At 39.9% G+C, this 15,706-nt stretch overlaps 1 protein-coding gene across 1 annotated transcript in view; it reads right to left on the bottom strand.

The window, feature by feature from the left end:
• Positions 1-642: 642 nt before the first annotated feature.
• LOC124789620 (39S ribosomal protein L22, mitochondrial) overlaps positions 643-15,706 on the bottom strand; it is a 31,017-nt gene continuing 15,953 nt past the window's right edge. Inside the window, exons 4-5 of the mRNA XM_047257040.1 lie at positions 9,363-9,593; positions 643-772 (exon numbers count right to left, since the gene is read on the bottom strand). Coding sequence (XP_047112996.1) covers positions 9,370-9,593 — 224 coding nt within the window. The 3' untranslated portion in view covers positions 643-772; positions 9,363-9,369. The remainder of the gene's footprint in view (positions 773-9,362; positions 9,594-15,706) is intronic.

Genomic DNA, 15,706 nt, shown 5'->3' with positions numbered 1-15,706 from the left:
GAGGATAAAGAGAAATATTTGATACGAGTCGTTGGCTTTAACTAGTGACCTAGGAAACCTGTGACAAATGCCATAAACAACATGGTGACTGTAACAGGACATCAGTAGCGATTTTCACAAATGGTCTAAACTACAGGCCAGTGTGTCACCACAATCAGAATTTTCTTGCTTCACATTCATTAGCTTTGGCAACTCATAACCAAACTGTCACCTTCCAACCTAACCTAAGCCTCGAACAAAGCTACAGATCAGTTTCTCCACACAACTAGGTTCTTTTACTCTCACATTCATTGGCTTCACCAACTAACAAAAAAACTGAATATATGTGCACTAAAACGTGACATCACATCAGCCATAAACATTACATAAGTGGTCAATGGCAATGAATTTATCACCTAGAGTGTCCATCTGCAGGTCTGGTGAACAGCATCGAGAAGCTGTGGATCACCAAGTTTCTGTTGTGAAAATACTCCCATCCCTCTCTATTGTACACAAAAACCAAGAGATGAACATTTCTTTGTTGGTGGAGATTCCTGGGCCATTATCTGTGAATCTGTAAAATCCAGTTACAACTTTATGAATGCAATTTGTAAAAGCCAAAGGGTGACAGTGTCAAGGTCAAAGATTAAGAATAACTACTGCTTAATGTATTAAGCTCATAAGTTTTTCAATATACTTTTATTATAAATATTATATTTACAAGAATATTTTTCAGGACTGTGGTGTAAGAAAAGCAGAATGCAACTTCTGATACTGCAAGTATGGTGAAGATCTGAAACAAAAATTTGAAATATAATATATATGGGTCTAATGATACTGTTTGGAGTTATAGCTGTAAAAAATATCTTTATCATCTATCTGAATAGCAAGTAATCATTTAATTACAGGGGCAGAAACTCTAACAAAAGTATTGTGTAAGGACTGAATATAACATCAAGGCAGAGGTAACAACATAAGCTCACCAAACAAAATAAAAATCACCTCTCCCATCCCCTTCCCCAAAAGAAAGAGCACTCTGATCACTTTGAAGCACTGTAGATGGTGTAGCAACAATATTAAGATAAGGATAGACTGCTACTCACTGTAAAGATGACACACTGAGTTGCAGACAGGCACAACGAAAAGACTGTTACACATTATAGCTTTTGGCCAAAGCCTTCTTCAGCAAAGAAACCACACACACATTCACACAAGCAAGCAAACCTCACCACACTCATATGACCACTAGCCCTGACCAGAATGTGACTGTCATATGAATAGCAATCTGCCTTGGTATGGGGAAGAGGGAGGGATAGCAGGGTACAGGTAGCAGGAGAGAAGAGCACAGTCTGGTGGCGCACGCAGGGACTAGAGACTGCCCAACACAGCATCAGGAGGTGCCTTGTGGGGTAAAAAACCGGGAGCAGAAAAGGAAAGGATAGGCATTGACAGAGGGCGGCACACAAAGAGGAGAGAACATAAAAACTCTCCACCTCTCAGCCTCCTGGTTCCCTACTAGTCACTGTTGATGCTACTTCCCTACACACCAACATTTCTCATGCCAATGGCCCTACCACAATTGGAAACTACCTTCCCCAACATCTTTCAGACTCCATACCCAATACCTCAATTCTTATCCATCTAACCATTTTTATCCAAACGTATATCTACTTCTCCTTTGATAGGAAGGTATGCAAACAAATCTACAGCACAGCTTTGGCACCTGTATGACACCCTCATACACCAATCTGTTTATAGACCACCTAGAGGAAATATTCCTAGCCTCCCAAAACTCCAAACTCCTGGTCTGAGTGAAATTCACTGATGATATCCTCATGATCTGGACCCAGGGCCAAGGCATCCTATCCTCATCCCTTCACAACCTCTACACCTTCTCCACCATCCATTTCAACTGGCCTCTTCAACACAGTCCTGGACATTGACCTCCTCCTCTCTGACAGCTCCACCCACACCTCCATCCACACCAAACCTACCAACCACTAACAGTACCTACATCTTGACAGCCGCCATCCCTTCCACACCAAAAAATGCCTCATGTACAGCCTTTTCCCAATATGCTGAAGATCTCACCAAAGCCTTCACAGACTGGCACCATCCCCCAGATCTAGTCCTCAAACAGATTTCCCATGCCATTTCTCTATGCATCCCTCCACGTCCAAGAGCTGGCTACAAAAGAGTATCCCCGTTGTCACCTAATTACACTTCGGAGTGGAAGAACTTAATATCATCCTTCGTCAGGACTTTGAGTATCTATTATCATTCCCCGAAATGAAGGACATCCTACCCGAGAACATTCACACCTCTCTTACAGTGGTGTTCCATTGCCCACCCAACCTCCTCAACATCCTAGTCTATCATTACGCCACTCCCATCTTGACCCCTACCCCTGAGGAACATCCACGTGCAAGTCCTGCTCAAGCCATTCACCCAACACTCTCGTACAGCTTCTTATATTGGTGTGACTAACAACCAGCTGTCCACCAGGGAAAAAAGCCACAGACAAACTATGGCTAAGAGCAAAGTGGACCACCCTCCAGCACAGCATGCAGCTGAAGACAACCTGCTTCATTTCAATGGCTGCTTCAGAACCCAAGCCATCTGGATCCTCCCCTCCACAACCAGCATTTCTGAACTGCACAGGTGGGAGTTCACCTTACAACACATTCTCCACTCCTGAAATTTTCCTGGCCTCAAACTAAGGTAATCTTCTGTGCCCACACCCTCCACCCAACAGTTTCTATCCCCTTGTCCTATCATCTTTTACCTTCTCACATTCCCTTCCCCTCTCTGTGTGTCACACATAGCCAATTAACCCGCTCATCCTTTTCCCTTCCGTACTCCTCCCCTTTTCTGCTCCCCATATTTTTCCCACATACCTCACCTCCCGACACTGCGTCTGACAATCTCTGGTCTATGAACTCCCACAAGACAGCACTCCCCCTCCCCCAATACCCTGCTATCCCTCCCCCTTCCCACCCCACTCCACATTGCTATTCACATGACAATTGCAATCCTCTTTGAGGTATGCATGAGGTATGCTTGCTTGAGTCAATGTGTGCGTGTTTTCTTTACCAAAGAAGGCTTCTGCCGAAAGTTGTAATGTTAACAGTCTTTTCATTGCACCTGTCTGCAACTATATGAGTTATCTTTTGATGATCAGCATTCTATTCTTCTCCTAATATTGTTGATATTCCAACGCAGTGTGTCCATTGTTTGTATATGGCGTAGGCCAGTTATCAGGCAGTCATGTGATTCTCACCACTGACGTAAGTCAGCCAGTGAAGTGTTGTGTAAGTGCCATTCAGATGTATGGAATCAGCACATTAAGATCTGTCAACATGGAGACACAACAGAGTGGCAGAAGGAAGTTATCATGTTATCACGTCTACAATGAATTATATAACATTCACAGCCATGTAACACAGTGCAAAGTTGGTGGTCGTAAACAGATCACAGCCAACACAGACTGGAGGGAAACATCAGAACTTGTCAGTATATACTACTAGATAGAGATAAATCATCATTTAACATTATTACCAAAAATCTCAAAAAGTTCTTAGCTGAGTAACTTCAAATTATTACACATACTTTAATGAACATTCAGGCAGGCATAGGCTACATATTTTGATATATATAATATGTGATATACGAAGAGAAAATGTTTTTACTAAAAATCTCAAAGTTATTGAGTGATTTATGTCAAACATTCCACGTGGGAAAAATACATCTAAAAACAAAGATGATGTGACTTACCAAACGAAAGCACTGGCAGGTCGATAAACACACAAACAAACACAAACATACACACAAAATTCCAGCTTTCAGAACCAACAGTTGCTTCATCAGGAAAGAGGGAAAGACGAAAGGATGTGGGTTTTAAGGGAGAGGGTAAGGAGTCATTCCAATCCCGGGAGCGGAAAGACTTACCATAGGGGGAAAAAAGGACAGGTATACACTCGCACACACGCACATATCCATCCGCACATACACAGACACAAGCAGATAAATGTCTGCTTTTTTCCCCCTATGGTAAGTCTTTCCGCTCCCGGGAGTGGAATGACTCCTTACCCTCTCCCTTAAAACCCACATCCTTTCGTCTTTCCCTCTCCTTCCCTCTTTCCTGATGAAGCAACTGTTTGTTGCGAAAACTTGCATTTCGTGTGTATTTTTGTGTTTGTTTACACACACACACACACACACACACACACACACACACACACACACACACACACACACAAAATGTACAGGTTTTCTGTTAAAAACAACCGCAAGAAAGAAAATAGCAGGGCGTTTAAAATGTTAGACAAATTGTTTCTCTTACATGTAGTCTTTCTCGTTAAACATATTTTTAAACAAAAATTGTATGCACAACAATGTGTTGTTCTGTTTTCTGCCTCACAGTCCATTTTCACAGAAAACGGAAGATTGTATTATGTCTTATCAGCTTATGATTAGAATACTACTCCAGAGAGCAAGGGGAAACTACGGCCGTAATTTTTCCCGAGGGCATGCAGCTTTACTGTATGGTTAACTAAAGATGGCGTCCTCTTGGCTAAAATATTCCAGAGGTAAAATAGTCCCCCATTCGGATCTCCGGGCTGGGACTACTCAGGAGGATGTTGTTCTACGGATCGGAGTGTGGAATGACAGATCTCTTAATCGGGCAGGTAGGTTAGAAAATTTAGAAAGGGAAATGGATAGGTTAAAGTTAGATATAGTGGAATTAGTGAAGTTCGGTGGCAGGAGGAACAAGACTTTTGGTCAGGTGAATACAGGGTTATAAATACAAAATCAAATAGGGGTAATGCAGGAGTAGGTTTTAATAATGAATAAAAAAATAGGAGTGCGGGTAAGCTACAACAAACAGCATAGTGAACGCATTATTGTGGCCAAGATAGACACGTAACCCATGCCTACTACAGTAGTACAAGTTTGTGTGCCGACTAGCTCTGCAGATGATGAAGAAATGTATGATGAGATAAAAGAAATTATTCAGGTAGTGAAGGGAGACGAAAATCTAATAGTCATGGGTGACTGGAATTCGTGAGTAGGAAAAGGGAGAGAAGGAAACATAGTAGGTGAATATGGATTGGGGGGTAAGAAATGAAAGAGGAAGCCGTCTGGTAGAATTTTGCACAGAGCATAACTTAATCATAGCTAACACTTGGTTCAAGAATCATAAAAGAAGGTTTACACATGGAAGAATCCTGGAGATACTAGAAGGTATCAGATAGATTATATAACGGTAAGACAGAGATGTAGGAACAACGTTTTGAATTGTAAGACATTTCCAGGGGCAGATGTGACTCTGACCACAATCTATTGGTTATGAACTGTAGATTAAAACTGAAGAAACTGCAAAAAGGTGGGAATTTAAGGAGATGGGACCTGGATAAACTAACAGAACCAGAGGTTGTACAGAGTTTCAGGGAGAGCATAAGGGAACAATTAACAGGAATGGGGGAAAGAAATACAGTAGAAAAAGAATGGGTAGCTCTGAGGGATGAAGTAGTGAAGGCAGCAGAGGATCAAGTAGGTAAAAAGACGAGGGCTAGAAGAAATCCTTGGGTAACAGAAGAAATACTGAATTTAATTGATGAAAGGAGAAAATATAAAAATGCAGTAAACGAAGCAGGCAAAAAGGAATACAAACGTCACAAAAATGAGATCGACAGGAAGTGCAAAATGGCTAAGCAGGGATGGCCAGAGGACAAATGTACGGATTTAGAGGCTTATCTCACTAGGGGTAAGATAGATATTGCCTACAATAAAGTTAACGAGACCTTTGGAGAAAATAGAACCGATTGTATGAATATCAAGAGATCAGATGGAAACCCAGTTCTAAGAAAAGAAGGGAAAGCAGAAAGGTGGAAGGAGTATATAGAGGGTCTATACAAGGGTGATGTACTTGAGGATAATATTATGGAAATGGAAGAGGATGTAGATGAAGATGAAATGGGAGATACGATACTGCGTGAAGAGTTTGACAGAGCACTGAAAGACCTGAGTCGAAACAAGGCCCCGGGAGTAGACAACATTCCATTAGAACTACTGACAGCCTTGGGAAAGCCAGTTCTGACGAAACTCTACCATCTGGTGAGCAAGATGTATGAGACAGGTGAAATACCCTCAGACTTCAAGAAGAATATAATAATTCCAATCCCAAAGGAAGCAGGTTTTGACATATGTGAAAATTACCAAACTGCAGTTTAATAAGCCACGGCTGCAAAATACTGACGTGAATTCTTTACAGACAAATGGAAAAACTGGTAGAAGCCGACCTCAGGGAAGATCAATTTGGAACACGTGAGGCAATACTGACCCTACGACTTATCTTAGAAGCTAGATTAAGGAAAGGCAAACCTACGTTTCTAGCATTTCTAAAGGTGGCAGGGGTAAAATACAGGGAGCGAAAGGCTATTTACAATTTGTACAGAAACCAGATGGCAGTTATAAGAGTCGAGGGGCATGAAAGGGAAGTAGTGGTTGGGAAGGGAGTGAAACAGGGTTGTAGCCTCTCCCTGATGTTATTCAATCTGTATATTGAGCAAGCAGTAAAGAAAACAAAAGAAAAATTCGGAGTTGGAATTAAAATCCATGGAGAAGAAATAAAAACTCTGAGGTTTGCCGATGCCATTGTAATTCTGTCAGAGACAGCAAAGGACTTGGAAGAGCAGTTGAACGGAATGGACAGTGTCTTGAAAGGAGGATATAAGATGAACATCAACAAAAGCAAAACGAGGATAATGGAATGTAGTCGAATGAAGTCAGGTGATGCTGAGGGGATTAGATTAGGAAATAAGACACTTAAAGTAGTAAAGGAGTTTTGCTATTTGTGGAGCAAAATAACTGATGATGGTCGAAGTAGAGAGCATATGAAATGTAGACTGGCAATGGCAAGGAAAGCGTTTCTGAAGAAGAGAAATTTGTTGACATCGAGTATAGATTTAAGTGTCAGGAAGTCCTTTCTGAAAGTATTTGTATGGAGTGCAGCCATGTATGGAAGTGAAACATGGACGATAAATAGTTTGGACAAGAAGAGAATAGAAGCTTTCGAAATGTGGTGCTACAGAAGAATGATTAAGATTAGATGGGTAGATCACATAACTAATGAGGAGGTATTGAATAGAATTGGGGAGAAGAGGAGTTTGTGGCACAACTTGACAAGAAGAAGGGACCGGTTGGTAGGACATGTTCTGAGGCATCAAGGGATCACAAATTTAGCATTGGAGGGCAGCGTGAAGGGTAAAAATTGTAGAGGGAGACCTAGAGATGAATACACTAAGCAGAACAGAAGGATGTAGGTTGCAGTAAGTACTGGGAGATGAAGAAGCTTGCACAGAATAGAGTAGCATGGAGAGCTGCATCAAACCAGTCTCTGGACTGAAGACCATAACAACACAACTACTACAGGATCTGAATTGTATTAACATTAGACTAAGCTAAGGGCCAGAGAGAGGGGGAAAGAGGAGATGGTTAGCATGGAGGAGGGGGGAGGGAACAGGAAATGAACAGAGAGATGTGGAAGAAGTAGATTGACAGAGGGATGGAGGAGGAGGAGGAGGAGGAGGAGGAGGAGGAGATGGACAGAGTGAGAGATAGAGGGGGGGGGGGGGGGAGGAGGAGATTAGGACATGTATCCAATTCCCATACAAAACTAGCACTTCTGAAGCACTGCCACATTCACTAGTGACAGTTAATTTCAAACCCGACATGGTTCCCTTACTGGTGAAAGCAAGGTCATCTAAACTAGTTTCCCTTAGTGAAGGGAACTGCATGCTACAGGCTTCTGGCATCAGGTACAATACAAAGACCATGGCTCACAGCAGCACATAAAGCTAAACTTCAATGGGACAAACAACACGGAAACTGTACAGCAATTGACAGGAGGCATGTAATGTGCTGTGACAAGTCACTATTTTGCCTCTTTTCAAATGATGCAAGGTACTGATTGCACCAACGGTCCAATGAAACATTTAACCTTCAGCGTGTGGAGGATGTGGTTCAGGCCAGAGATGGTTCTGTGATGATCCCCCCCAGAACATGACTTGGGTCTAGTCATTCAGTTTACCATGAAAATGAACCAGAATGTATATTTCAACATTCTCAGTGACCAAGTGTTGCTCATTTTCCTGCATTTTTATGGTGAGTATGCAGTGGATACACTCATCTTCCTAGATGACAACAGCCTTGTCTTGACTATGCTAAATAATCCCATAGCAGGTGAAATGCAGCAGTCAACAGCCTCACAATATGACAGCTCCACAGGGCCTAATCATTGATGAGTGGCTTCAGCTCGATACAGTGCACATGAAGCAACTTGTAGGCTACCTCATTGAATTGAGGCCATTAATGAGACTAGAGGCATATACACAACAAATATGTCCAATGTTCATTCCCAGTATCTTATTTTGTTGCATTTATAATTTTTTGTACAACATCAAGTATTTTCAAAATGGGTACCGATATGGAATTAATTCTCATTATTGACTTAGAGAGCTCAAAATTGTCTTTCAGCTTTAGCAGTATTGTTTTATCATTTCTGGAAGTTGTTTTCTTCATAGTAGCTCCAGAACATTCAATAATTTTCATTCCAGTATATGTTGTGCAGTTAGACCTGTATTTGTATGATAACAATTTCTTACAGAATTACATGGTATTTTACAAGAACTGCACAGTTGCAGTTCTTATTTTGTTCAGTTTGGTTTACACTATCAACAAGTCTTAACATTCCAGCCCAACTGTGTAAGTGGAATGTACTGGGAAATGTAGCACATCTTGAGGAGGAGGAGGAGATTACTGTTTAACGTCCCGTCGACAACGAGGTCATTAGAGACGGAGCACAAGCTCGGATTAGGGAAGGATGGGGAAGGAAATCGGCCGTGCCCTTTCTAAGGAACCATCCCGGCATTTGCCTGAAGCGATTTAGGGAAATCACGGAAAACCTAAATCAGGATGGCCGGACCTGGGATTGAACCGTCGTCCTCCCGAATGCGAGTCCAGTGAGCACATCTTGAAATCAAATAAAGTAAAATTATAATTGTCAGATGTGAAACTTCTTGACTACTTTTTTAAAAATAGTATGAGTAAATATCACGCTAGAGTTCGATGCATTTTAACACCAGGAGCTATGGCCAACTTCACAACAACCTGCATAGTTAGCAGAGAAAGCTCAGGTTCCTACAATTCAAAATGCAACCTGTGTTTTTAGACCATGTAGTGTGTAACTGCAAATAATATGATTTCAATAGTTCTCTTTTTCTTTATTCCTGCTTTCTGATGGTACAATGCAGTATGGTAAATGAACTGTAGGTGACAACACACTATATTCCCTCCTCATACATTTATTTGGTGATACATACCTGCCTACTACAATGAGTTGGTGATCTTCCTGCTCCGCATCTTAGTCAGCCACTTGTCCAGTAATTCCTGACCTGAGAGTTCTCGTTGATATGGATAATAGTGTTCTGGAGGCTTCCCTTCCTCCAGCCGTACAAAGTAATGACAGTGAAAGTACTCCACTAAGCCGTGTCTTGCTCTTGCATGTCTCCGTATGCCTTTTACAACCAACCCCTTGCCAACAAATGATTCAGCTGCATAAAGAGAGAAATGGAATCAGAAGTATAGCAAGTCAAAGTCTTGTCCAGTAAACTAGTTGGTGTTCTCCAAAAATAAAAACACAATCTTAATATGACTGCCATCTGCAATAAGCAAATAGGTGGGTTACATTATTCTGAAAGGGCAGGCTACTAGTGGTTATGTTGTTTAAACAGTTATCTACTGAAGAAATGTATCCCCTAGCAGCCAGCCTCACTTGCAAATTTACATTTTTCAATCAGTTTAGAAGCCAGCCAAATTTATTAAACCCACATCAGGTGCAAGGTGAATAATTTGACATTTGCTACTGTATCTTTCTCTTCCCCTTCCCCACCCCCTTCAAACTGTTGCTTGCATCCCACTTGATGTTACATTCCAGCCTGAGATGCTGGAGCTTGCAGTCATGTGTGCATGAGGTGTGCTTGCTTGCTTGTATGCATGTGTGTGTGTGTGTGTGTGTGTGTGTGTGTGTGTGTGTGTGTGTGTGTGTGTTTTACTAACGGAGGCTGTGGGCAAAAGCTTCATGTATGTGTGTTTTAACTGTGCCAGTCTGCAAGTCTTCTTTATGGTAAATAGCAATCTCTCTTTTCCTACGTTGTTGATATTCCCACCTGGAGTTTCCAGTGCTTGATTTTTGCTTAAAGATATTTGTACAAACTCAGGGACTTGAAATTTTGATGTTTCTAGCCACACTACACACGCTCCTGTGCAATTACTTAAGGAATAAACTAACGCAAGGGAAGCTTTTTGGGTGCTATGCAGCAGTGTTGTGTTAGTAGAAGGAAATGGGGTATGGTCTAGCACACAGGAACTTCCAGTGAAACAAGGTGTTTGTCACCAAAGATGTGTACAGATTCAGTATCACCCATAACAATTGAAAAAGTTGCCAGACACACAAATGCCCCATGTTTTTGCTATAATTTAATTTATTGTTTAGGTTTTTATCATATGACCAACATGTAAAGTTTTAGGCATCAGTCCTTTACAGTCTGGGTGCAGTCATAACACCACATCACTTCCTGATAAAGCTCCACTGCAAACCTGAAATCAACTTCTTCAGGGTGCATGGTGTAAAAGTACAGAATTTCAGAATCCTTACTGATATTGTTTCCACAAAACCTCACTTCCACATTTGATAAATCATGCAAATTTGCAAATATTCTTGATAATCAATTACAATTTTGGTGAGAGTTTGAAAGTTGAACAGGTTATTATTATTTTTGTGAGGTACATCTGGAGGATGTACTGAAAAATTTAAGTGTAACAAACTAACAAAGAACACCCAGAAAATGCAGCTTAGGGCAACCCTTACACTCAAATTTAGTTGAAAGAATGTTACAATGTGTTAAAATGTAATTTCCACCAAGATTGTAAAATAAATTTATTGCTATTTGTTAGATATTTTGGCTCATTCTGTCTTCTGACCCATACCTTTCAATTCTCAACTTTACAGGCTGGGAGTCAAATGAGTGATCATTTACGCCAATAACTGGAGTACATGTCTCTTTGATATTCTTTGGACATAGTGGTATCACAGGATATAATATAAAATCTTTGATATATGCAGATTAAGTGATCCAAACCTACAACTTCGCTTCCTCACAGAGACTACAGGATGACAGTGAGAGAATTATAAGTGAAAGAGGGAACAGCATTTAGGATGGACCTTGTAACCAAGGGATGATTTGTTTGCCTCAATGATATATAGATAGCTGTACCTTAGGTGCAACCACATTGGAGGACTATCTATGGGGAAGCCAAAATAACATATAGTTCCTAAAGAGGGGCAAAGGTACTTTCAGTAATTGCATGGGTAACAGTCTGAATGATTGACTCATCCGGCCTTATAACATTAGCCAACACAATCTCCCTATATTGTTACTATGAACAGCTCAAAGCAAGAGGAAAGTACAGCTGACATATTTCCTGAGGACATGGCAGATCTAATGATAATGGCATCCCCTCAAGCAGAATATTCCGGAGGTAAAATAGTGCTTCACTTGAATCTTGAGGCAACAAACTACACAGGAGGAAGTTGTAATCAGGAAAAGCAAATCTAGGGTACTATGGGTTGGAACTTGGAACGTTAGATCTGTTAATCAGATAAGTAGGGTAGAGAACTGAAAAAGAAAAATGAATAGGTTGAAGGTAGATACAGTGGGAATTAGTAAAGAATGGTGGCTGGGAGAACCACAATTTATGGTAAGCTGAATACAGGCTAATTAACACAAAATGAAATAGGGGTAAATCAGGAGTAAGTCTAATAATGTATAACAGAAATGCAGGTGAACAGCACAGTGAATACATTATCAAACCAATTTCCACCCCAGTAGTATTGCTTTAAACACCTATTAGTTGCACAGATGCTGAAAATATGCCTCCAAGTTCCATAGATGCTTAAGAGAGTGAAAGAATATACGATGAGATACAAGAAATTCTTCAATTTGTTACGGGACATTTAACTGTGACAGGGACTGAAATCTGACAGTAGGAAAACGAGGAGGAGAAAAAAATGTGGGAGAACATAGACTGGGTAGAATTTTACACAGACCAAACTTTAATCATTTCTAACACTTGGTATAAGAATCATGAAAGGATATGTGGAAGAGACCTGGAGACACTTGAAGTGTTTCAGACAGATTATACATAGTATACAGGGATTTCAAAGCCATATTTTACACTGCAACACATTTCCAGGAGCAGAAGTGCATTCTGACAATAATTTACTGGTGATGTTGTAGAAGCATTCATGGCTATGGGAAAGATAAAATCCATATTACTAAAAGCACTTGACAGAGCACTGATAGATCTAAGTTCAAACAAGGCACCTGGAATTGATAACATTACTTCAGAATTATTGAGATCTTTGGGAGGAGCAACCATAACAAAACTACTCCACCGGATATGCAAGAGATATGAGGCAAGTGAAATATCCTCAGGCTTCAACAAGAACTTTAATGGGCCATGATAGCAAATTACTAGCACAAATTATTAACAGAAAAGTGGAAAGACTGGCAGAAACTAATCATTCAGAAAAACAATTTGGATTCTGGAGGAATGTAGAAATATGCAAAGAAATATTGACTCTTTGACTTACCTTAAAAGAAAGGCTGAAAAAAGATGTTAACTCATACTTCTAGCAGTAGTAGATTTAGAGACAGCTTTTGACTGTGCTAACTGGAATACACTCTTAAATTCTGAAGACAGCTGGAATAAAATAGATGGGGTGGGAGGTTATGTACAACTTGAACAGGACAAGACCATAGTTACAAGGGTCAAAGGACACATAGTACCTGAGAAGAGTGTGAGGCAATGTTGTTGCCTGTCCCCCATGTTATTCAGTCTGTACAATGAGCAAGCAGTAAAGAAGCCAAGGAGAAGCTTGGTAAGGGACCTTAATTTCAGGGAGCTGAAATAAAATCTTAAGGTTTACAGATAACATTGTAATTCTGTCTGTAGCAGCAAAGAACTTGGAAAATCAGTAAAATGGAATGGACAGTGTCTTGAAAAGAATATGAAAATATTTGTTGACACCAACCTACATAGGGATAAACGACTACCACAATAACATAAGGAATATCACAGTTTGTATGGAAAGATATAGGTGTTCATTCTTCCTGCACAGTATAGGAGATTGGAAAAAATAGAGAATTGTGAAGATGGTTCAATGAACCCTCTGCCAGGCACTTAAATGCAATTTGCAGAGTATCCATGTAGATGTAGGAGTTACAAGATAAACACCAGAAATGTGGCACAGGGTTAACGTGTATAATTAAATGAAATCAGGTGATGCCAAGGGAGTAAGATTAGGAAAAAAAAGAGACATTAAAAGTAGTGGACAAATATTTCTATTAGAGCAGCAAAGTGACTGACAATATCCAAAGTAAAGAGCATATAAAATGCAGATTGGCAATAGCAAGAAACGTGTTTCTGAATAAGAGAAATCTGTTAACAATGAACACAAATTTAATTGTTAGGAAATCTTTTCTGGGGGGGGGGGGGGGGATTTTGTGTGTAGCCTTGTAAAGAAATTAAACATATATAATGAAAAATTGACACAAAGGGAGGGTAGAAGTTTTTGCAATATTGTGCTACAGAAGAATGCTGAAAATTAAATGGGTACAACAGATAACTAATGAACAAGTTCTCAACTGAATTGGGTACAAAATATATTTATGGCACAACTTGACAGAAAGAAGAGATCACTTTGATAGTATACATCCTGAGGTGTTAAGTAATAGTTGATTTGATACTAAAGAAACTGCACAGGGAGGGGGGAGAAAGAGTAAAAATTATAGAGGGAGAGCACAGCTTGCCCACAGGGCAGTTTCAAGGGGATAAGGAAACAGACTCAAAGTTTGTAACAATTAACATAGGTCAGGTATTTAATTGTGAAGTTTATTGAAAAAAAAAAACCTATCATGATGAAAATTAGAGGAGAGAATAAAAAAGAGACTTGCATCTAACTAAATCAAAAAATAAGAATTTGATCTCAATGACACCACAGCACACATTATGGGATTGACGGGAGTGCAGTCACAGCCAAATGACAGATAGAGAAAAAAGTATTCATCAGGAAGGCATCAAATAAGATACAACAGGTAAGTGGTGTGGGCAGAATTTAATGAAACAGAAAATAAATATTCATTAAGGCAGCTGGAGATCTTCCAGGCCACAATTGAGATGTTCCTCCAATGTAAGGAAGGGGGAAATGGACAACAGTCAGTCATCAGCAAAAAGGTGACAGATGTGAGGCAAGACCACTGAATGAATGTTACTAACAGCAGCCACAGTTGACAAGGTGGTACAGCTGGAAGCACCCTTTTATAAGAGATTTCTTATTGTAGTGTCTTATTTCCTCTGCCTGTACAAAAAGTTCCAAGTCAATTTATTCCTGACGTGTAATTGACGTCATCGTGGTTAACTATTGTGGTAGCCTGAACTAACGACTGTAAATAACAAATGTGCAATTGACCAGCTGGTTGCAAGCAGGCAGTGTTAAGTAGTGAACGCTTATCTGTAGCATGTTACCATTGTTGTGTCATAAATCCCAATATAGTAACGTCTCTAATCAGGTGTTCAAGACAATGGGAAAATCATCATATGCAACAAGATACTTTGTTATCTATATGAAGGTATTACAAAATGACAAAGGGCAGAAATCCACACGAAAGGTCAACATTTTGATGACATAACTGACATTCATGACAATGTGACACACGAGTTGAACAACATCCTCAAGGGTTATTGAACATTCTGTGTGTTGTACTCAAGTGGGAGAGACACTACAGAACACCTGAAGCATTAAAACCACCATGTTAACTTTTCTCTATTTTTTATTAATCCAGTCTCAAAAATATTCGGAGTGACAGGGTGCAAACGCCCTGAGATGACAGGGAAATCTGGGAAAAATAGGGAATTTTTTCATCTGGGAAAAACCCGGGAACTCTTCATTGTTTTAGTTCTCAGGTAAATTCTTGTAATTTTGATTGGCACTGCAACAACAATAAAACATAAGCGAGAGAATAAAATCAAAAGTACAGTAAATGTGCCATTTACAACAACAAAACAGAGTGCAAGCATAAGTGTTTGCCAACAGTAAAATGAGTCAAAGGCTTTAGGATGAAGATTATGCAATACTTTGCAACAACAAACTGCTTTCAATGAGTGTCACATCACAACTATTTACATTTCTAACAGGTTGCGGAAAAATATTGTGAATGGTGGCTTGAGAAGCATTACTTTCAAAGTGAATTTCCTTTTATACAACATAAATACGTTACATGTGAAAATGTGCAATGACTTTCATAAATCATGGAGTATTTGACTCTCATTCAAAACTTAACACTTTGAGGACCAGTTACTTAGAAAAATTTTGGTCCCAGATGACAGGCCATTTAAACCATTACTTAAAATTTTGCTGACCAATTTGTGTTTAATATAGCTTGGAGGTTAAACATACTCATAAAGACCAATATTATATATGGAAGCTTACCTATATAGTCGCTTATTTAAAAAGACAACACCTGAAAGGCAACAGACCAGAAGCCTGAATGAATAAGTGTTCCAGAAAGTACCCACGGCACAAAAGAGACACTACAGGAAGGGC

This window comes from Schistocerca piceifrons, chromosome 3 (assembly GCF_021461385.2).
Source record: "Schistocerca piceifrons isolate TAMUIC-IGC-003096 chromosome 3, iqSchPice1.1, whole genome shotgun sequence".
Lineage (NCBI taxonomy): Eukaryota > Metazoa > Arthropoda > Insecta > Orthoptera > Acrididae > Schistocerca > Schistocerca piceifrons.
The sequence above is the reverse complement of the archived record's forward strand: the minus strand, read 5'-3'. Positions and strand labels throughout refer to the sequence as shown.